Source organism: Lethenteron reissneri, chromosome 61, assembly GCF_015708825.2.
Source record: "Lethenteron reissneri isolate LAM-NWPU_2019-01 chromosome 61, ASM1570882v1, whole genome shotgun sequence".
NCBI lineage: Eukaryota > Metazoa > Chordata > Hyperoartia > Petromyzontiformes > Petromyzontidae > Lethenteron > Lethenteron reissneri.
This window is the reverse complement of record NC_083839.1, coordinates 6,188,153-6,210,768: the sequence shown is the minus strand read 5'-3', so window position 1 is coordinate 6,210,768 and position 22,616 is coordinate 6,188,153. Positions and strand designations below refer to the sequence as shown.

The following is a 22,616-nucleotide window of genomic DNA, read 5'->3' as shown; positions in this document are numbered from 1 at the left end:
AAGGGAAGTAATAAAATAATAAAAATAAAACATAATAAAATAAAATAATTCTCACAAATTAATATGTTTTATTTTTATTATTATTTTATTACTTCCCTTCTACGTGACTTTACCGAAAGAACCAAGAAGATGAATCCCTGCAGTCACGAAAGCTTTAAATCGAAATATAGACTAATCGTAGTTCACGACTGCTGTCACGTGATGAAATGCGTCGCTATAAATTGCTTAGCGGATTGACGCGTGAGAATAGAGACCGCCTCTGCTGTGAATGACTGGTATCAGACATCCATACGTACGACGGCTGAGCACGATTAGCAATGGTTGGCTTCATACGGTGCGAACGAGCTTCAACATGCGTACCACCGATACTTTAGTACAGCGGTCGGGAACCTATGGCTCGCGAGCCATATATGGCTCTTCCAGTGACGGCATATGGCTCCCAGACAATTTTGAGTTGAAAAAAAAATTTATAATAAAAAAATCAGTTTGGAACTGATTTTAAAATACTTGTGATATTGCTTAATAATACTGTGTCATTTTAAAGTAAACAGAAATTAGTTTTGAAGATAAATTTCACGGGTCACGCCTGCATGAAGCTCAACCTCACCACGTATGAACCAGACTACAAGGCCATCAGCAAAACCATGCAGCACTAGAAGTCGCATTAAAAGTAAGACATATTTAATTGATTATACGTTAAAAATACTATATGGCTCTCAATGAAATATATTTAGAAATATTTGGCTTTTATGGCTCTCCCAGTCAAAAAGGTTCCCGACCGCTGCTCTAGTACGTATGTTGAACTTATTTCGCACCGTACGTAGCCAACCGCGCTAATCAGAGGTGCGGGAGAAGGACAACAAACTTAACACAAGCAGGACACATCTTGGTTTTTTCGGTAAAGTCACGTAGAAGGGAAGTAATAAAAAATATAAAATATTTATATTTATTAAAATAATAAAAAAAAATATAAAATATTTAAATTTATTTTTATTATTTTATTACTTCCCTTCTACGTGACTTTACCGAAAATAATATACCGAATATAAATATAAAATATTTATATTAAATATAAAATATTTATATTTATTTTTATTATTGTAAAAAAATTAATATAAATATTTTATATTTATTTTTACTTATTTTATTACTTCTCCGCTACGTGACTTTACCGAAAAAACCAAGATGTGTCCTGCTTGTGTTAAGTTTGTTGTCCTCCCGAAAAACCAAGAAGATGAATCCCTGCAGTCACGAAAGCTTTAAATAGAAGCAGGACACACTTGGTGTGTGCGCCATTCTTAGAGCGCCAGGCAATGAAAGCGACGTGTATAACGGACACGGTCTGCAAGTGAGTTCGCAGCAAGGGGCGATGTTGCTGCGTGCAAGCCCCAACTGAGACAATTGCGGCTTCATTTTTCGAAATTTGGCAAATTTGCACCGCGACGCCGGCAGACGACGAGGCTATCCACTGCTCGTCTCGAACGACGTCACGGGACATTCCACATCCACTGTGGGGCATGCGGTGCGGTGTTTTTGTTTTTGTTTTTACCGCTTCAATACGCACAGCCGCCAGTGATAACCAGAGCGGCCCGAGCTTCCAACCGCGAATCCTCTGCAGATCAGCGACGGGCGCAACGTGGTCACAAGGCAATTCGGGTTGCACGCAACCCAGTTGCACGCAACCCAGTTGCACGCAACCCAGTTGCACGACAGACCGCCTGGGTTGGGGGGCTGGCTTCATGCGAACGGAACCTCGAGCATGGAAACAAGATTTGTCTTAACCCACGTCGATCGCTGACTGCGGTGGGTCTTGGGTCCGCCGACCCCTGGGGGTCACGTGGCAATGTCCCAGGGGGTACGTTCGGTGTGAAATGATATTAAACGCGAGAGTCGTTGGTGAATAATCATATATGAGCCTGCCAAAATAAAATAACTACGATCAAATATAAATCCACATGGTAGCCTAGAACGATATAAAAGACCTTTCCAAACTCATTCCTTGTACACAAAGTGGAAGCAACGAGTGGAAACAAATGACGTCACGCATGCAGAGCGTCCGTTGACGATTTTTTTTATTTGCTTGCAGTTACTTAGTTAGGAATACCTCACAATGGACAATCGGTTAAAATATTGACGTTCAATATTCATACTTTTATTTCTCAGAACCACGTTGGGACAGGCGAGGGGGTTACTCAGTTTAAACAAAATCCAACAAGGGGGGTCCAGCAGTAGCCAAACAAGGCGCAGTCACTCACGGCCCCGTCAGGATGATTTTTGAGAATGAATCCGTTGAATAATTTACTACACAATTGTTTTTTTTATTTAAAAATTAAACAAAATAAAAGTTGTTTTAAAAAGAGCGCAGGCGATGTATTGAGAGTCGTGTTCTCAAAGTGACTTCGCCCGTCTCAATGTCACTTTAAAACCTCATTGTCTACTTTGTATTACAAATCATGTTTGGTCATTTATATCGTCGTCCATGCAAATTGAATCTCACAATCGCGAATTAAATTAAAACGACTAAACTCTGTTTTATTTGACCACGTAAAATGCTCACTGAGCTATGAAGTTCTTTTTTCAGAAGCGACCTGGCCACGAATGGTCGCTTAATGAGGCGGCTCATCACGTTGAAACGTATCAGCGACCAAACACTCGAAACGCGTGGTGACGCTGATTCTAAATGTGGAGGGGGAAACCGAAGGACCCGGAGAAAAATCCACGCAACCACGGGGAGAACACGCAAACTGCAAATATAGAGCAGGCGTCAGGGTCGGGATCAAACCCACGACCTCCTGCATACGAGGCGAGGTAGTCAACATCTAACCACCGTGAGCAAGGCAATGAGCCGGTGATAGCAAGACCTTTTCAGTCCACTTATTTATTTAAGATGCTTTCATCCATTTATAATGAGAGTTTATACATGTGGCAGTAGGCCTCGGCAAGGTAAGGTAAAAGTGTAAAAACAACGAGCCTACCTTTACTCTACCTTTGACCTTACCACAAAACAATCACTCTACCCTACCTTATACCCTTTAGCAGGTAAGGTAAAGGGTAATAAGTATAACCCGTAAAAACAAAGTTTTTCACTATAAATCCTTTATATGCGTGGCAGCGAACTTAATATAAAGGATTTAAAAATATATTTGCCTGGAGGACGCGGGGATCAATATCGCGACCTTTGGCATGGGAAGCGAGGGCGCTACCAACTGCGCTACTCCGCCACGGCCTGTGGAGGGGTTACGCTCTGGGCTCTTACACTCTGACGTTCAGCCAAAGCCAAGAATGAGTTATATTTGAATAAATGTAAAATATTTTTTTTGCCTAAAAAGTGTAAAATTTTGGGAATTTTTTTTCACGAACAATAATTGTCTGGCACAACGAGTCTGTGTGGAAAATGTCAGCTCGATTGGATCACGGGAAGTGGGTTAAAAAACGACCGAAAGATTTGCACGGTCCTAAGCAAGCAAGCACGCAAGCAAGCAAGCATGCGAACTTAATATAAAGGATTTAAAAAGCAACGAGCCTACCTTTACCCTACCCTTTACCTTACCCCTTGGCATGTCGACACCTTTACCTTTACCCTTTTACCCGGTAAAAAGGGTAAATTACCTTACCTTGCCGAGGTCTAGGTGGCAGGCAACCGGAGAACCTGGAGCAAACTCGCACGTGTGGGGAGTCAAACACCATCCCGCACTGAATGGGCAAATGGAGATGTGTCTGAACTTTTCTGCAGCACGGCTGTGGACTCGTCTTAACGCAGAGTTATTATTTTGGGCAACAGAGCCGCTACGAAGGCCGCACAGAGAGCAAGAGCGGACATTTACTTACAAAATACCCTCCCACGACAAAACCGTGCGCTTCGTAGAATCTGCGGAAGGCTTCCGAGTTGGCATCGCGGCCGGGTGACCACGGCATCAGAGCCGGCCCAGCCACGAAGCGACCCTTGCAATTGCAAAGGGCCCCGTGGCCAGCAGAGGGCCCCCTAGAGTCACTGCTAGCTCGTGGGTGAAAACAAGTATAACCCGTAAAAACAAAGTTTTTCACTATAAATCCTTTATATGCGTGGCGGCAAGAGTCCTCTCGTCCTCTGGCTTGAGATGGCTGCCACCTATGGGTCAGATGATTGCATGGCAGCATTAAGTAATTGGTAATTAAATATATTTTTGTCCTAAAAAGTGTAAAATTTTGGGAAAAAAATTTCACGAACATTGTCACGCACAACGAGTTTGTGTGGAAAATGTCAGCTCGATTGGATCACGGGAAGTGGGTTAAAAAACGACCAAAAGATTTGCACGGTCCTAAGCAAGCAAGCAAGCACGCAAGCAAGCAAGCGAACTTAATATAAAGGATTTAAAAATCATACATCAAAGGGGCCGACAACCAAATTTTGCTTAGGGCCCCCAAAGGTCTAGGGCCGGTTCTGCACGGCATGCTCAGTCGGCTACAGGGCAAAGTGTTCACAAAGTACGCCGGGAACTTGGCGTCTGCTGATTTACAAAGTACTTTGGTCCGCGCGACGAAGCGTCGACATCCGATTAGCAGTTGGCGACATACATTGCAAAGAAGTTCATCATACAATCTCAGACCGTAATTAACTCTCCATCCATGGTGCTCGATTGAATAAACAAAGTGACCATACTTCACCATGCTGATCAGTGCAAGTTGGTAAATACGGGGAGACGTGGGAGCATAAGAGTAGAGTACAATAAATGTTTCTGTACTGCCCTCAACGGACCACCACGTGGCCCTTAGCTCATCAAAAAGGGGCATTGCCCAAAACATTACCCGTTTCCCTTTAAAGACAGTGCTATTGACCAATGTGGTGAAGTATGGTCATACAACCCCCATGATCGACAGGGCAAAATGATGACCTCCCAGTCCCCAGCTCTGCTTCAACCAGCTAAGGCATCGGACGGGAAGCTGTAGGTGGGTGCTTGGCATTGTTCGGACATCTTTGAGCTAATTTCAACACGCAGACCTCGTTATTGGAAAGCAAACCTCGACGAGTTGGAGACAGCCAACATGGTGACGTGTAGCAGAGTATCGACAAGGCTCGACGGGACCTGCAAGATCCGACCATGTCCGTCCAGTGCTTGCAGAGCTGGATTGGCTTCGGGTTGCCAAACGAACACATTTTAGGTTGAATTCATTATACACAAAGTGCTGCCTACAAATTAACCATTGTCTTGATCTCGTAAAGGAGCACAACACCGTCTTTAGAACTGCTCGTGTTGAATTTGTGGTCTTTCTCGCCCATACCTCTTGATTAGCACGGTTGACTACGTACGGTACAAAAGAAGTCGAACGTACATACACACAACTCGGAGAAATTGGGAGTCAGGCACAGATAGACGACTAGAAAAGGATGAGTTTATTTTAACGTAATAAAAAAGAGCCTAAGATCTCCCGTTTAAAGAAACGGCTATCAGGGCTACCGCGGCCACGACGCACAAACTCATCTTGGAACGCACCGCCCGCCGCCGTGGCGTAGTTCAGCATCGTGCACGCCAATAACATTCGCTCATCTGAAGCCACCGTCGACATTTCATGAGCCACACAATTTGGAAACTTTGCAGAAGAGTGCGGCCACATGTTAACGCCACATTACTGCAGGAGCGATTTTGCACAAAAAAATCTAAAATAAATCTTAAGTGGTATTTTAATCCTTCACGCAGTAGTGGGTGGGGGGGGGGGTCGCACTTTCTACGAGATCAGTTGTATGGCAGTCAAACTAGTTATAGATACTTACGACGTAAGCTTTCGCGACCTACATTGTTAGAAATAATGGGTGACGTCGCGAAAATGTAAACGTTTTCATACACCCACCTCCACCAGACAGCCAATTAATAAGATTTGTCACATGAACAGAACGTGCCAATTTATCACCAATTCAGCACACCGTTGTACTGAGCAGAGCAAACCCACATTTACAATCGAGTACTCAATTTACACTTGACGTATACTCAGTTGTGATGTTGTGGGTTTGCCACGTCAAGAGAATAACTGCACTTGTGACAACTGGTTTTATTATCGCAGTCATTAGTGACGAGGCAGAGACCATTAACTCGCTACAATTTAAGGAATCGGTTTAACGGCAGCTGCCTCCATTCGGAGCCCGGATCTCAGCGGTGCTGACTTGGCACCGACCGAGCCACGGGGCCCCTCCCCCCACGTCAACATAAACGTCGTTGGGGACGTCTCACCAGCTACTCAATTGGAGCAGCGCTGACTGCGGGTGGGCGAGACAGGCCAGGTTAAGATATCTCTTGGCCGAACAGCCCAACGCATGACCACCTTCCTGCAGCATATCTTGAGACCCAGTTGAAGATATCCGTCTTAGATAAATTACATGACAGGTTCATCTTCTTGGTTCTTTCGGTAAAGTCACGTAGAAGGGAAATAATAAATAACAAAACATAATAAAATAATTCTCACATTTCGGCCACAACACAAGCAGCCGTCCGAAACGTCGTGAGAATTATTGTTTTATCTTTATTATTTCCCTTCTACGTGACTTTACCTAAAGAACCAAGAGGATGAATCCCTGCAGTGACGAAAGCTTTAAATCGAAATTTTACTTGACATTTGAATAACTATACTGGGCGTTTGCACATCGCGAGCAGCACAGCTTGTAGCGTGGCGTGTACATACATGCACACCGACACGTGCATACGAGACAGGTCAACCCGTTTTGAGAACAGGATGTTTATACACAGAGCAGGGTGGGTTGCTAGCAGAGATTGATTTTACCGTCAGAGCACAGAGCTCGGGCCGGCTGAAGCCATGGGGTTGAATCAGGGTCCGGCCCTCCCAGAGTAAAGTCAAGCAGGTTGTTGTGTGTCGACTTCCATCACAAGCAGACGTTCTCAAGGTGAAGGCGAGGAGAATTCAGTTGAGACATTTTCAGGACCATGAAAAAGCCACTGCGCCACATGGGAGTTAAAGTGACAGAGTTAATGGTGAAGGCCACACAAAACTCGAACTTCGCCACGTGGTGCTAATGTGCATTGATTGTATCGAGAAGCACTGTCAAATACATCTGTCTGGCACTCGATTTCACTGTAGACATTTCAGTGCACATATGCAGCAGTGGGCACACAATAGCAGTTAATGAATGCGTACAGAAAGCTATTAGCAGTCTAAAAGTCACTGAAAGCAGACAAATCAATTAAGAGAAACGAAAGTCGACTTGTGTTGTCTTCCAGTCATTCCTCAACGTGGCCTTAAAAGGCTGCAGCGGTTTTCATCGAAATGTATCAAAAAGGAACATTCTAAATTGTATGCCAATTGGACTTACTGGCATGAGATGAAGATCATGGGAGGAATACATTTGAAATTTAAACTCTTACACAGACCAGAAAGTGTTCTACCCCCTCTTAAATGACAGCATCTGGAAGATGAAATGACAGAACTTCTCGGTTCACCTCAATGAACCCTTAGCCACATTTGGGATATTGTTGCACTCGATCCGTTGCCCTGCTATGGATGAAGAGGTTCGTTACATTGCAGTCGAACCCCCATAAGTCATTCCTAAGGGCTGTAAATAAGCAGAATTAAATGTATGTATGTAGACCTTCTTTCGCACCATATGTAGCCAATCGTGCTAAACGATGGGTGTTGTGGGAGACACCGGGGACAGGGATGAGACCAACATCTCTCGAGACTTGAGGCCCCGGGTTACAATTGCAGGCGGGTGGGTACCTGGGTTTGAGCTGGGACCTCGAAATGACAACATAAAACATTAGCCCCGCGAGCCACCTGGCCAAGTCGATGTATGAATGCGTTTAAAGGCCGCCACACAAATTGTTAGAATGCTCGGAAAGCGCAAAATTTAAAATCATCAACAACATCGTGACGCTTATTACTCTCATATTAGTAACCATTAACCCTAATGCACCCATTTCATAATGTATATGCAAAAGATGGCAAAATTATCGTCATAAACAATGGCGGAGCCAACATTTTCAGGTATGGGGGGGGGGGGCAACCCCTCCAGCAATGAAAAGTGATAGTTGTTAGTAAGTAAGGACTTGTCCCTTGCTTCTTATTCAGTTTCTCAGTTTTCGACGCGTGTGCGGCGATGGTGCAGCCATCGATCGAGGGTCAAATTCGAACCGTGTTGTGTGACCGGCATCGCGCTCGCTGAAGGCGTTTGCCTTCAGGCAAGTCGTGGACTGTATACGCAACTGCGCACAATTCTGAGTCACTTATAACTGCTTTGCCGTTACTTATTGCCAATTATGGAGTCAGACTATTGTCCTATCATCAGTCCCTGGCACGTAACAATCTGCTACACAGTGGCAGTCGCAAAATGCCGATATATTACTAATAAACCCCAATGATCCGATCGAAATTAGGGATTTCGATCATATTATTGGGGGGGCACGTGCCACCCCACCCCCCCCACTGGCTCCGCCAGTGTTCATAACTATTGGAAGCAAATTTTGTAAGTTACAGAAGATTTATCTCAACAAAAATGTGAAACTCTTCCCCTCCAAGTGGGTGTAGGCACGCAGGATCGGCGACCATGTCAAAGCAGCGATGCCCAAAAAGAAAACTCCCAAGAACGAGCGTATAAAACTCCTACACTCTAACGTTTCACAAATTTCTACTACTTTCATAAACAAATGTGGTTTGGGCACAAAGCACACAGCTCGCCACCGAAGATAACGCCTGCCAGTTTACCCTTCGACGGTCGCTAGTGACTCCGGTTCCGATTTTGTTTTGTTTCACTCAAATATAGCCGTGGGTGGAGTCGAAGAATGAACAACTCTTTGTACAATCACACAGCGGTCGATCCTCAGTAGTACCGCAGGTCATCCCTCCGGTTGTCCCAGTCTCCATCTCTCGACTCCCTCTTCGAGTAATGTTTGTCTGCAAATTATTCAAAGAGACGAACAATTACGTAGATGCAGAATCACAGTACAACAATTCATGTTTCTGCAGTGTTCTCTAGTTTTACATGACATTTATTATATGAAGGTTCCTATCATTATGCTCATTTACCCAAGAAAGCCTCAGCGAGTCTCAAGACTTTTTCCCAGCAGGGTCCTGCCAGGTTCTCAGCAAGGGGCGATCTCGCTGCTGTAACCCCAATCGCTTCACGAGAGAGCAATGTGTTTCATTGCAAGGGCCCGCAGGCCCCTGGTGGCCTTTAGTGCGGAGCCCGACAATACACAAATGTGAAAACACCCCAACATCGTCCTGATGTCAAACACCAATTATTTCAAATGTGTGGCGGCCCTCACACGGATGTCTTATCGGCGAAAGTGACCCCCCCACTGTGAAAATTAGTGAAGAATACTGAAGGACTAAAACAGCCAGAGCAAGGGGATTCCTCTGAATGGGGGGAGGGGGGGCACAGGCACATGGAGGGCAGGACACTGCTGTTAACTCTTCACAGCTGATCCCATCTAATCTGGGAACCTGGCAGTGGCAGGATGATATTTCCAGATAACCAAATGTAGGTTTTTGTAGGCGAGATGCAGGATGTGTCTGCTGCTTCTTGTGTGAAATATGTGGAACAAAAAATATTGCACTCAAGTCTCCTATCATTCTGCAAATTTGAACCCAATATCAAAGCGACCCACTTTTACTGAATTAAAATAGTGGCTGGCTGCAGGATGAATTAAGAGTTGAAAAACACATTGCATGTGAAACGGTTAAAGGAACCCTTCCCCTCCTTTTCACCACGAAGCCCGCGTAGAATCAGCTCCGTCGTCCTAAGATACGAGCGAGGCAATAGGCGTGAAAGGAACTCCAAGACCCTAACCTTCTAGGGCCTGCGGGTGCCGGCTCTGTAGGTGGTATATCATCGCCGGCAGACTGTCTCCCTTGTATTGCAGCTTCACGCTACACAGGCAGCAGCGCATGCCGCTGCCCAGCAGCTGGAAGTGTGACCACACGTCGCTGCGCGCCAGCTCGTTGGAGCTGCTCGGCTGCCAATCCTCGCGCTCATCTGTAAGGAGTAAGAGGGGGGGCGGGGGGAGGGGGCTAAAGTGTCACATTTATTTGGCACTTAAGTCTTGTACGTTCCGGAACGCACCAGAAGTCTGCACGCGATCATAGACGGATTGGACAAGGCCCAGGGCCAGGCTCGAGGCCCATCTGGACATCCACAATTGAGGCTCCGACCTCAGGCGTCGTGAGATCTCAGTTTAACACGGAGATTTTCTCGACCAATATCATTCATAATATAAATCTGGCTGTCCGCCTGATGATACAAATAGTAATTACTGGCCAAACATCGTACTCGGATTGTAAATGTTGTGGATTTGCTCTCCAACACACCGGTGTGCGGTACTAGTAACGAATTGGCATGTCCTATTGAACCGCAAAATTTTGCCACAAAACTGTAAATAATCTCAACTATTCTTTTATTTTGCCAGGTCAGGTCCACTCAGCTCTTTTTCATAAGCGATCTGGCCACAAACGCTCGCTCAACCAAGTGGCTTATCACGTGGAAATGTCACGTAGCCACTCTAAACGCATATTTCTAATATGGAGAGAAAAATCGGAATACCTGGAGAACAATCGATGCGACCACAGGGAGAGAGAACACACGCAAACTCCAAACATGCAGGCGTCGGAGTCGGAATCGAACCCACGACCTCCTGCATAGCAGGCGAGGTGGTGAACATCTCCTAGCCCAGCGGTCGGGAACCTATGGCTCGCGAGCCATATATGGCTCTTCCAGTGACGGCATATGGCTCCCAGACAATTTTGAGTTGAAAAAAAAAAATCAGTTTGGAACTGATTTTAAATTAGTTTTGAAGATAAATTTCACGGGTCACGCCTGCATGAAGCTCAACCTCACCACGTATGAACCAGACTACAAGGCCATCAGCAAAACCATGCAGTACCAGAAGTCGCATTAAAAGTAAGACATATTTAATTTATTATACGTTAAAAATACTATATGGCTTTCAATGAAATATATTTAGAAATATTTGGCTTTTATGGCTCTCCCAGTCAAAAAGGTTCCCGACCCCTGTCCTAGCCAGTGGCGGCCAGCTGCTCAGCCCTGACGAGCACATGTGCGCGAGCGCTACCCACCCTGCATGTTCCTGTAGAGCCGCGAGGTGCCATGAACGCCGCCGCCGCCGTCGCCAGCCTTGCCCACAAGGAAGCCCTGCTCGGTTGTGCCCCCTCCGTAGGCGCTCATGTCCCCGTACTTGTTGTAGCTGCCGCTGTAGGGGTTCTCGGCCCCATTTCCTAAAATGGGATGGGGCGAGGCATCAGAGTTAAGCGTTTACATGGCCATGTGCCAACTGGAGTGCAACTCTAGATTTGAAGCTTTCGTGACTGCAATGATTCATATTCTTAGGTTTTTTCGGTAAAGTCACGTAGGTAAAAACATTAAAAAGTAAAATAAAATAAAAAATCACGACGTTTCGGAGGCAACACAAGCTTCGGTCTTCAGGTGGTACCGTCACAGCCACGACAGCTGTATCAAGTAAATGAGAGATTGCAGGAGCTACCATTATATAAACGGAGTGGTAGCTCCTGCAATCTCTCATTTACTTGATACAGCTGTCGTGGCTGTGACGGTACCACCTGAAGACGGAAGCTTGTGTTGCCTCCGAAACGTCGTGATTTTTATTTTATTTTTTAATGTTTTTACCTACGTGACTTTACCGAAAAAACCTAAGAATATGGAGTGCAACTGTGTAAACCTGGCTGGCGTGTACTGGCTGGAGTGCAAGCATGTGTGCTAGGGTGTGTGTGCTCGCTGGTTCTGGCAACCCACCCGGTCATGTGCAGTGCCGGCCTTCATAGGTGCTCATGTGCTCGCTAGTAGCACTTGCCCCTACAGTCTGTCAAGGCTATAATATTGAGGGTGTCTTTGTAATGTGCGTGTTGCAAGGTAACAGTTAACCCCAAACCCCCCCACCCACCCCGTGTTTGTGCATGCGTGGGAGCTCATTGACACCCTTACTCGCCGCACCGCTATTGCCGCTGCCGTTGAAACCATCGCGGCCGTGACCGCTCATGGTCCCCATCATCTTCGGATCGTAGGAGCTGCCCGCGGCCGAGCCAGGCCCCGCACCAGGGTTGGTGATCCCGGCTCCCAACGTGTTGGCAAGGCCCAAGGCGTTGGTGATGCTCATGGCCGGCATGGCCGCGGCGGCGGCAGCGAGGGCAGAGGCGGACGCTTGCGTGTTGGGCATGAGGAGGCCCTGCAGCGTCTGCACGGCCTGCAGCACCTGCAGAGCCTGCAGCGCCTGCATGCCGTTCACTCCCGGCAAAGCCGGGACAGACGGCATTCCCGGCATATTCGGTGGCGGTGGCGGCGGCGGCGGCATCCCCGACATTCCCGGTGGCCCTTTCATCCCCTGTGCCCTTGGCATTGCCGACATGCCGGGCATGCGGGGCGGGGGCATGCCCTGGAAGCCTGGTGGGCCGAACATTCCCTGCATTCCCTGCATGCCCTGCATGCCCTGCATGCCCGACATGCCCTGCATGCCCTGCATGCCCGACATGCCCGACATGCCCGGCATGCCCTGCATGCCCTGCATGCCCTGCATGCCCTGCATGCCCTGCATGCCCTGCATGCCCTGCATGCCCTGCATGCCCTGCATGCCCTGCATGCCCTGCATGCCCTGCATGTGGTGCGGGGGCATGTTAGACGAGGGCATGCCGTGGCGATCGCGCCCTGCAACGGCACATGGCGTGGCACGGGTGAATGCCAGCGGGTGAGGGTGGCGCGACAATTGTACGTGACAAGAAGCACTTCTTTCACACCGTACGTAGCCAACCGTGCTGCTCATGGGAGTGCAGTGCTAATTGGGGGTAACTTTTACATGACAAGTGATTGGTGGTGATCGTTCTGTGTACGTTGAGGAAAACCAAAACCTTAAGATTTGAACAGTCAAGGAAAAAAGCGAATCCTTTTCTTAAACTTGTGATGTCTACAAGAGCAAAGTTAAGACAAAAGCAAGCCCTGAAAATACATTTGTAAAACTTAATATAACGTACATGCACGTTTAAACGTACATCTGAAATATGCCATTGGGAGTTGAGGTGCAGTAAGGCAAACACACGTCCTCCCAAAAACTCCCGAGAGGCTACGTGATACTGGGGGGCAAGCCGAGAACGGTGCGAGTGACCGTGTGCGGAGGTGACGACTTACCGCCGCCCATCTCCTTCTGCTGGTGCTCGGTCCAAACCTTCTTGACTTCCACTTGTTTGTTGTTGATCATGTGGTATCGTTGCTCTGCGCACAAGAGACGGCAGTCGTTTATAATGTTAGTGCACTTGATTCGTAAGAATGGCATCAGGTTACATGTTTAAAGGCATCCAAATGCCGTCATTGCATTGCGCTCTTTCAGATGCACTTCTGCGGCCATCTGATATGCTCTTGCTTCGAATATACGAAAGCCACTGAAGCTATGCCCTTTTAAATCTAGATTTAACTAATTTATTTAGAACTGAGAGGTTCAACATCATAATCATCATCACAGGGACTCACGGGTGCACTTGTCGACGCAGTCGTGGTCGTTGAACGACACAAACCCGAAGCCGCGGGAGTTCCCGGTCTTGGCATCCTTCATGACGAAGGCCTCGAGCACGGCGCCATACGACTCAAAATACTCGCGCAGATGAGGGCTCGTGATCTCGCGGCCCAGGCCGCCAACAAAAATCTTGGTCACCTTCTCCTGTGAGCCGGGCATGCGCATGTTCTGTAGGAACAGTGGTGGGGGACGGGGGGGGGGGGGGTTAGGGGGCAAAACACTGCATAGCATTCAAAGATTCCTCAATAGTAGTGGAGACTGAAGGGGCAAGAGTGCTGCTAGTGGGCACCGATGAAGGCCGGTGCACGAGGGGTGAAGTGGCCAACACTACCCAGCACACTCGTTTGCAATCCAGCCAGCACACACCTGACAGCACACACGCGTCGAGTCCAACCAGCACACACTTGCATTCTTGCCAGCACACACCAGCCAGCGCACACACACACACACGAAGACTCCAACCAACACTCGGCATGGCATTCGTACAAACACAAAGATTCCCTCAATGGTAGTGCACACTGTCAGGGCAAGCACCGTTAGCAACTACCTATAAAGCTCTGCCACATGTGGCCAGATCTCAACATTCAAACAGCCACCATTGGCCAATAAGTGACGGTGACATCACCATAACGCTTATGCCAGAACAGGTCTACTTTTTTTTCGTGAATTGTTAAAAACCCGTGCTGGCAGGTGGGGGGGGGGGCGTAAGAGACAGATCCAAGTGCTCTGGGTTAATTGACCAATACGACTGGCAGATGCACACACTTGCGCCCCCCCCACTGTGCCACTTGGCGTGCCGCTCATTGTGAGCATCGCTGCTCCTCCCTCCGTAGTTACTGGATGGTGACGGCAACCAATTGCCCAGTCGCATCTTTCACGAGCCTCCTCCACAGAGGACCATCGTGGCAGCGCTTGTGACATGCCCCCTTCAGCTCCACATCCTCCTATACAGCGTTAGTCCGGCTCTTCTCCAGCCCATGCTGCATCCATTTTGCCCACTCTATCCAGCCATACAGAAGCTACTTGGGCATGCAGTGGCTGGGCATGCGGGCAAAATGATCCAGCCAATGCAGCCTCCTTGCCTTTGGAAGGAGCTCGCTGATGAGACCGTGCAGAACGTACGCACGCACGCAAGGCTGCTGTCCTATTCTAAACGTCGAACTTCTTTTGCAACGAAAGAGCCTACCGTGCTAGTCGGAGGTGCAGGGAATGACAAATTAAACAAAAAAAAAAGAAGAGCGAGTGATGCAGGCACCTGCGCACTCATGGCACGCTTGGCATCCACCACGACTCCGTCGATCATGTGCGGCCTGTTCCTCATAGCCTCGTCCACCTCCTCCACGCCAGAGTACGTCACAAAGCCACATTTGCGCGACTTGTTCGTGCGTGCGTCTTTCAGAACCTGAACACAAGGCCCAAAGGGAAGCGGGGAGAAGGGCGGCGTTAAGGGAGGGGGTAAGAGGCATCAAGGAGGACGGGAGGGGTCGCAACCAGAACCAAGGGGGCAAAGCTATTGGATGAGCTACTCACGGTGCGTCACTCATAACCCTTCCGCTCATATTGCTACCAGGCATTAAACAATTCACCGATTCTACGCATCGTAACAATTCATTAGCTACGATTGGATTACAGAATCAATTACTTTTACCATCTCATTTGGCCTTGTTTGTACACGGCTATTGTTTGCACCGATACCTCAACGCAGTATTGGCATATCATTCGAATTAACAGTCAGTAATGTATAACGATGGAAACTATATGATGCATCATCAATGAGCGCATAAATGTAATTCATGAGAAGAATCTATGCATCAGTACTTTCTCATCTGTCTAAAATTAAGATCACCTCACCGGTTTTCATTATCGCACGTCAATTATGCCAGATAATTATCTTGTCAGTACCACATGACATAGCAAACCTTTGGCAACTTAAATGTAAATGGCCAATAATTCAGCATTTAATTCACCTTACACATTTCTTCATACAGCTCCTATATGAATATCCACTTCATTTTCAGAAGCATGACATCTGTTGAGAGGCGAGTGCTGTCGTGGTGGATTTGAATGTGAACTCGGGGCTATTTGTTAAAGGCCCCAACCAACCACATCGCTCAGTGGAAGGTCGCTCACTCTCTTCTGCTGCCTATAAGATCTTACTTTCTCTATATCATGAAAAATGATTAAAAAGGCTTCAAATCAAGATTAATATTTCCTCAATTATAAAATACTATTTTTCCATTACTATATCATTGCCCATGGACTTGAAAGCAAAATTTGGGGTGCACCTTATAACCAAATGATATTATTATGATACCGGGTACAACTTTAAGGGGAATTTTACTTTCCAGTGTCCAGTAATCCAGCGAGTACAGCCATATGCATACCGTTCCTGCATCTTGAGATCAAATGTATAGACCAGGGGTCGGCAACCTACGGCTCCGGAGCCGCATGCGGCTCTTTACAGGCTGCTTCTTGACGATATGTACAGTATGTACTCAGATGCATTGCGGCTCTTGAAATACTGAATTTTGTACCGAATTGGAAAGAAATGGCTCTTCTTGTTATTTTGGTTGCCGACCCCTGGTATAGACAGTCATACCCCGGTATACGACCGCATTGGAATACGTCGAATTTGGTACACGTCGTGTTTTGACGAGAGAAAAATATCTTGGGATACGACGTCTTGCTTGGGATACGACGCGCTTGCTAGAACTTGTATGGGTCGGGATGAGTCACCGCGTGCAGTACCCGCGTACACAATCCTGTTACGGCTCTAACAAGCCGTAGCAGTATTGTGTGGAATTACCAGACAAAGTCACACTTCAGGAACATTCATAGAAGGCAAAAACAAACTTATATGGACTGGTTTTTAGTAAAACTCAAACCTGGTGAGCCTCAACCAGGTCCAAGTCAAGAAAAAAGACAGAAAGAAAGAAGCCCCCAGAATTTCGGCTTCCTGAAGTTTTAATGGAAGGGGACTCTCCTTCCAAAACATCTCCTCCTCGCCTTCCTCACCACCATCTTCGTAGGCTATCAACTGCTCTCAGCAAGGTAAAGTGATGTTCAATTTTATTTCAATTTCAATGTATTTAAATGTATTTAAATGTATGTATGCATTTTAGTAATTAGTGTCTAAATTATTTTATACAACCCCATTAATGAATAATATGCCATAAAAAATATAATTTCTTATACTCTGGAACAGATTATTTCCTTTCCCTTGATTTCTTATGGGAAAATTCGTTTGGTGTCTACGTCATTTTCGGTATAAGTCCTACCTTCTGGAACGAATTAACGACGTATACCGAGGTACCACTGTAATTATCTAAACTACATTTGCATGACGAACGCGCACACACACACTCACCACGGCATGCACCACCGTGCCATACTTGGAGAAGTAGGAAGTGAGCGTGTCGGTTTCGGTGTCGATGCTCAGACCACCTACAAACATTTTGCGCACAATGTGCCAGTCTTCCTTTACGTCCTGACAGGTGATAGGTGGATAGGTGAGAAGGGAATGCAGGGGTGGCAAAGAGGCGAGGGAGTTCAAAGGGCATCGTTAAGATCGGCAAAGCAACACCGGGAGCCTCAACCGAACTCGCGAGCAAGCACACGATCTTGCGTCGAACGTCAGGGCTGCAACGGAGGAAGCCCTTTCTCCGCTCGGCTCCTGCATGAGAAACGCTGTTCGGACGCCGCGCCGCCTGCCAGTACGCGCCCCCCCCCCCCTCGCTTGCGTAACAGGCAGACGAGCGGTGGTGCGGGGGGCGGCGCCGACTCTCCCTTCCTGCTCCCGTGTCCATGTCGAGAGCGGCTGTGTCGTAAAACGCAAGCGCAGCAGGGAGAGGGGGTTGGTGAGGTGGGAAAGGAGGAATCGCGTGGGAAGCCGGCTTCCCTGCGAAGTGGCAAGTCTCACATCGGAGCGTCTCCCTGCTCCAGACAAACGAGAAGCGGCGCATTTCTCTAACGACAGAACAGTTGGTCGTAGAGTAGAACGTATCCAACTTGCTGGGGACTGGGGCATTAGCGGACACTTGAAAGGCCCGGATCTGTGAACACCTATGCAAAATGAGTTACATTAAATACTGCACTGGGTGTGGATGGGTAAGGGTGGATAGGTGGTCGGATATGCGACGCTGTATTTGTAGTGAAATTTAAAGTCTCTATAAGCATGACGACCGTTTTGAACACTCACAAAACGGCACAAATTTTGACCATATTCTAGGAAAAAATCCAATTGGAAAGTGATAAAAAGGCCCAAATTACATGGTCGAATGCTCCTGTTGGCTAAGATTTTTGTCAAAAGTGTGCCAATCGGCAAAAAATTCATAAAATTGCTGAGGCGATGTGCTTTAACCATTTAATCTCGGTATGAATCAGGACCCTTATGGATAACAGCAAGACTGCCACAAGGCAAGTAGCAATTCAACCATATCTAGCGATTCCAATTAATCGTCACGATCCAGGTTCGTGGTTTTAATTAATAATTCTCATCTCATTGTATTCGTTCTGACTTGTTCCGTCTCGTTTGGATATAGTTTTTTTTTCGATCCAATAGCCTGAATGTCACATGAGCATATAATTTTGCTTAAGTCGTTTAAGTGGTAAAATAAGTCTCGTGTACAATTTGATGCAAGCAAGAATGGATTTCAATCAATTAACTGCTCTATCATTAGATGCTTAAATGCCATCCATTGCTGCATATCACAGGATTTCTCCAGCAACACTCACGAGTTTGAAAAGCAAATTAACTTAGAAATCTTCACCTATAATGACTGCATTAATAATATACAAGCCCAGAACAGATTTTACTTAATTGTTGGTACAACCTGCATTGGATGACTTCCAATTTATTTGTGGCCAACAAGAGTGAATTGTGAATTAACCATTTTAAATGAGCGGGTTATCAAATAATCGACTCTTATTAGCCATATGAATAAATCGGTATTACTCAAGTTTTGCCACCATAGCTGGTACCAATTTCAGCACTAGTCAATCAGCGGAGTGAGTATTTCCAACTAAAAAACAAGCTGCGCACACAAACAGCAGCTGTTGTGCAACGTGACTTCATTTCTCTGGGAAGGTTGCTGGCACCGGGCCGGGTAAGATGGCCCATGTTGCCACAAATTGAAGAGGCCGACTGGCCCTGGAAGCAGCCCCTGAAGTCACGGGATCAAAGTTGAAGCAAGACGAGCACCCTCTGTGATAGCACCCGCTTGGTTTAACGTCCGATTGTGCGAGTTAAAAACAGCATCACAACAATAATGTTAACCCACTGTTAGATGAAGACCTATCAACGCTACCAATGATGTGTCGGTCATGGGGGTTGATCTTTCTTCACCAGGCTACTCGGTGTTGAATCTTGATTTGAAGCTTTCGTAACTGCAGGAATCCATACTCTTTGGTTCTTTGGGCAAAGTCACGTAGGTAGATATATTATTATATATTATTTTATTATTATTAATTTTTCTACCTACGTGACTTTACCGAAAGCACCAAAGAGTATCGAGTACTCGGTGTTGGTTTAAGGGAAAGAAGCACCAAGGACCGACTAACATCACTCATCGCTGATGGAAGTTGGGGATCAAATTCAGGAGCGAGGGTCAGTGTAGGCATGATGTAAACGTTGAGCGGAAAAAAACCCTAAAATACTTAAAATAATTGGAAGACAATAGTCCCAAATCAGTCAATAATATTTCTTATTTTTATCTATACACTGTGAATCCACTGCTGGATGAGGCCATGTCGGTCCAGGGAGTTGTGTGACCGACCATATTACAGCATGATGGTTAATATGCGCATTGGTGCAACGCCTCAGGACCAGATAGGTCAGACATCACTCCATGGCCACAGACGTTGGCCATGGGCTGGGAATCGAACCCCAGCAGCCAGATTCACAGCATGAACCCCACATCATCTGTAAACGTGAACATTTGCAAGTTATTTCGCCAGCGTTTGTTAATGCCGATGGTGGCAAATCATTTTCACAACCTGTGCATCCACATCGGGCCAAACTCGAACGCCACGTTTTCAATTATTCACGTTTGATTTCACGCTAAACAACCTCGCACACCACATTCTTGTAAACCAGTGACATTCTCACAGCGCAAACTACGGTCCTTACATGGTCGCTTTAGAGGACTTGAAGCCAAACTTCTTCGCAGTCTCAGCAGTTGGAGTGTTTTGATGATTTTCAGTTTTTGTACACTTTGTTTAGACTTAATGTTACTTTTGAATTTGAGAAAATAAAAAATGTAATCTTCCATTTCAATTCTTCTACATTGTTTTAGTTTGCAGTGCCCAAACGGTAAGCGGCAATAGCCACAACAAGGACTCGATATAAAGCAAGCGACAATGAGTAGTGGAACATCAAAATACTGTACACACAGCCGCCGTTTTCCACAACGCGCATTGCACCATCGCTTGCGAGAGCCAATACAGAATCCCGCGAGCAAACAGGCCACGCAATTTCAACCACTGCAAAAACTTAAGCAAAAACAATTTCCTTGCAACTGTTTTGCTCGACTTTTTGCATCATTTCAGCGAGCTCAAAGGGTTTGTGGAAAACGGCTTTATAAACTCCAGGGGGCCTCGCAAGCACCACATGCACGCCACATGAATATTTACATTCTTACAGAAATCCTAAATCATACCATTAAGGTCCATTTTTGGTTGTCAGGAATTGGTTGTCATAATACATTTGTAAAATGCATATGCTGTGTGTGTTCAGCCTGTCACGGACACCATGAAAATTGACTTAAGCATACACACAAAAGGTTACATACAATACATAGAGCTGTACATTAAGCTATTAATGTACACACAAGCAATTATGCATGCAAGCTGTAACCATATAGGTCTACAACACCACAAATGTTTATTTTGATATTAAAATTTTGGGATAAGGATGTGGTATTTCAGCATTATTGCCTACGAGTAAAAGTGTGTTCATGTCCACGGCCACAAATCGTGGATTTGGTCATTAATCGCTGCCAAAGCGAGTGCATGAGGGTGTAATGTTGCTTTTTGTTGTAGTTGGGGAATCTGCAAGTGCCCGAACTCGTCACCACCGCAGTAGCGGCCACGTATTGGAAAAGGCGTGACTGCATTTGCGAAGCCCCCTGACACTTAGAAAAAAAAACATTCATCTTATCTATGTAAGTAGACGTAGCATCAGTAGATGTAAAAACTCCACAAATACTGTACCTTCAATAAGAAAAACACAAGAAAAATTACATTAGTAGAAACAACTCAAACGGTAAATAACGGTAGTAACCTGGAGACAATACCAATGCAGCTCCATCCCTGTACCTTAACAATCATGCAAGCACATTCAATAGGCAATGATCATTACGATAGTGATTTGAGGTCTTAAGGAGAAACAATACCATAGTGCGAAAGAGATTCAACAAACATTACCTGGGCACATACGCTATGAGACATTATTAAAAGCACAGTAACATTGCATGTAAAGTATTCACAAGTGTATACATTTAAAATATCACAGGTCGTTAAATATGGATATATGTAATGTGAAAAACAGTTCGAGGTAGCATTAAAAATACATTATTGACCATAGTGGTGTAAAGAATCCCAATAGGGTAGATGTAGGTATAAATGTATATTGCACATTTACTACCCTTTAATACAACTCTTACGTGATAGTAATCTGTCATATTGATGAACTTCGCAGTGTTAATTAAAGGGTATTTGGTGGTAATATCAAAAGTGTTACTGAAAATAGTAAGGTTGGAGTTATATGACATTTTCTATATGTAATTAGATAATTGAAATAATTATAATGTATTAGATGCCACATACGCAATGCCTCTATTTTTCTCATTATATGTTCATTATTTAGTTTTCGACCGGTTCCGTATTCCTGTAGTCACATGTAAAGCACGCTCTGATACTTGCTGTTTGTATCGCGATCAATGCGATTGTAATTAAGATGTGTACCGTATAATCTCTAACAAGTCGCCATGAAATAAGAGCCTGACCCGCTCATTGGGTACTTCCTGCTGAAATAAATAAAATCTAAGGCTGAATAGTTTAACTCATAAAACATGCTGCTAGCTCTTCATTCACACTATAGACAGACATACAAGCAGACAGACATCACATCTCTCTGTGTGTCCTTGTGATGTCTGTCTGCTTGTATGTCTGTCTATAGTTTTCTAGTTAGATTTTTGTTGCTATTTCTTTTATGCCTGATGATGATTGCTAGTGTTGCAATCCAAACGTCGTAATATGCTATTATTTAATTTATTATTTTTTCTTTAGACGTGACCTAACCGAAAGAACCAAAGAATAATTTATCCAATAACTTTTGCGGGCGTCCGATCTGGGCTGCGATGGAATCGGTGTCGTGTTTCGCGAGTTGCCCAAATGTCCCATTGTCAATAATAAGCGACACTTTTTTAAAAGGCGAACATTTTACAATGGCAAGTTAACGAGAAGAAACGGAGGCATCACGGAATTGGTATCCATTGTAAGCAAACTAAAACAATGCTACTTGAGATCATGGTCTAATACGACCACGGGTAAGCCACATCGAGCTAAACTGGAAATGTAAGGCTAAAACAAACATCTAGTTTAACACTTAAATGGGAAAAATAATTGTTTATACAAATACGCGAAAGAACCAACTCCGACAGATGGAACTGGAGCCTCGCCTGAACGGCTCATTGTAATATGTACGAACGGAAAACACGTGTAGGCACCAATTAAGCGAAACAATGTTCATCTTTTATAACAGAAAGCGCTAAGATCGCTTCACAACTCGGGACACTTTGTCAATGAAGAAGCTCGCGTCCTGAAGCGAGGGCCTACTTGGTGGTTGCGGCGCTAGGCCGCAGGCTCGAGTTTAACTCTATTTGTTTGTCTGTCTCCGCTCTGGAGGCGCCAGAAGAGCGGAGCGAGAGCCAGAGCAGAGCTCCTGTCTCTCTGTCTCTCTCTGTGTCGTCGCCTTGCTCCTGTGCGACGGAGCGAGGCTCCACAGACACCCACCGTCATCGTGCCAAGACCACCACCAACACCACCAGCCCTAGCCTGAGCCTCGTCTTCTACACAACGCCACGCAACTTTATTGATACGGGT

General features: G+C 45.8%; 1 protein-coding gene across 3 annotated transcripts; it reads right to left on the bottom strand.

The window, feature by feature from the left end:
* Positions 1-5,350: 5,350 nt before the first annotated feature.
* Positions 5,351-22,590, bottom strand: LOC133358350 (DAZ-associated protein 1-like). Of its 3 annotated transcripts, none has more exons than XM_061576632.1 (9): positions 22,527-22,590; positions 16,882-17,001; positions 14,770-14,916; positions 13,472-13,682; positions 13,133-13,216; positions 11,939-12,655; positions 11,056-11,214; positions 9,773-9,958; positions 5,351-8,874 (listed from the first exon to the last, which is right to left on the bottom strand). In XM_061576632.1, exons 1-9 carry the CDS (start codon positions 22,530-22,532, stop codon positions 8,801-8,803), a joined length of 1,704 nt encoding a protein of 567 aa, XP_061432616.1. In that variant the 5' UTR covers positions 22,533-22,590; the 3' UTR covers positions 5,351-8,800. The 3 variants fall into 3 exon arrangements, with proteins under 3 accessions (XP_061432616.1, XP_061432617.1, XP_061432618.1); XM_061576633.1 differs by having other exon boundaries at positions 11,948-12,655; XM_061576634.1 differs by lacking the exon at positions 22,527-22,590 and adding an exon at positions 19,642-21,637.
* Positions 22,591-22,616: the final 26 nt, after the last annotated feature.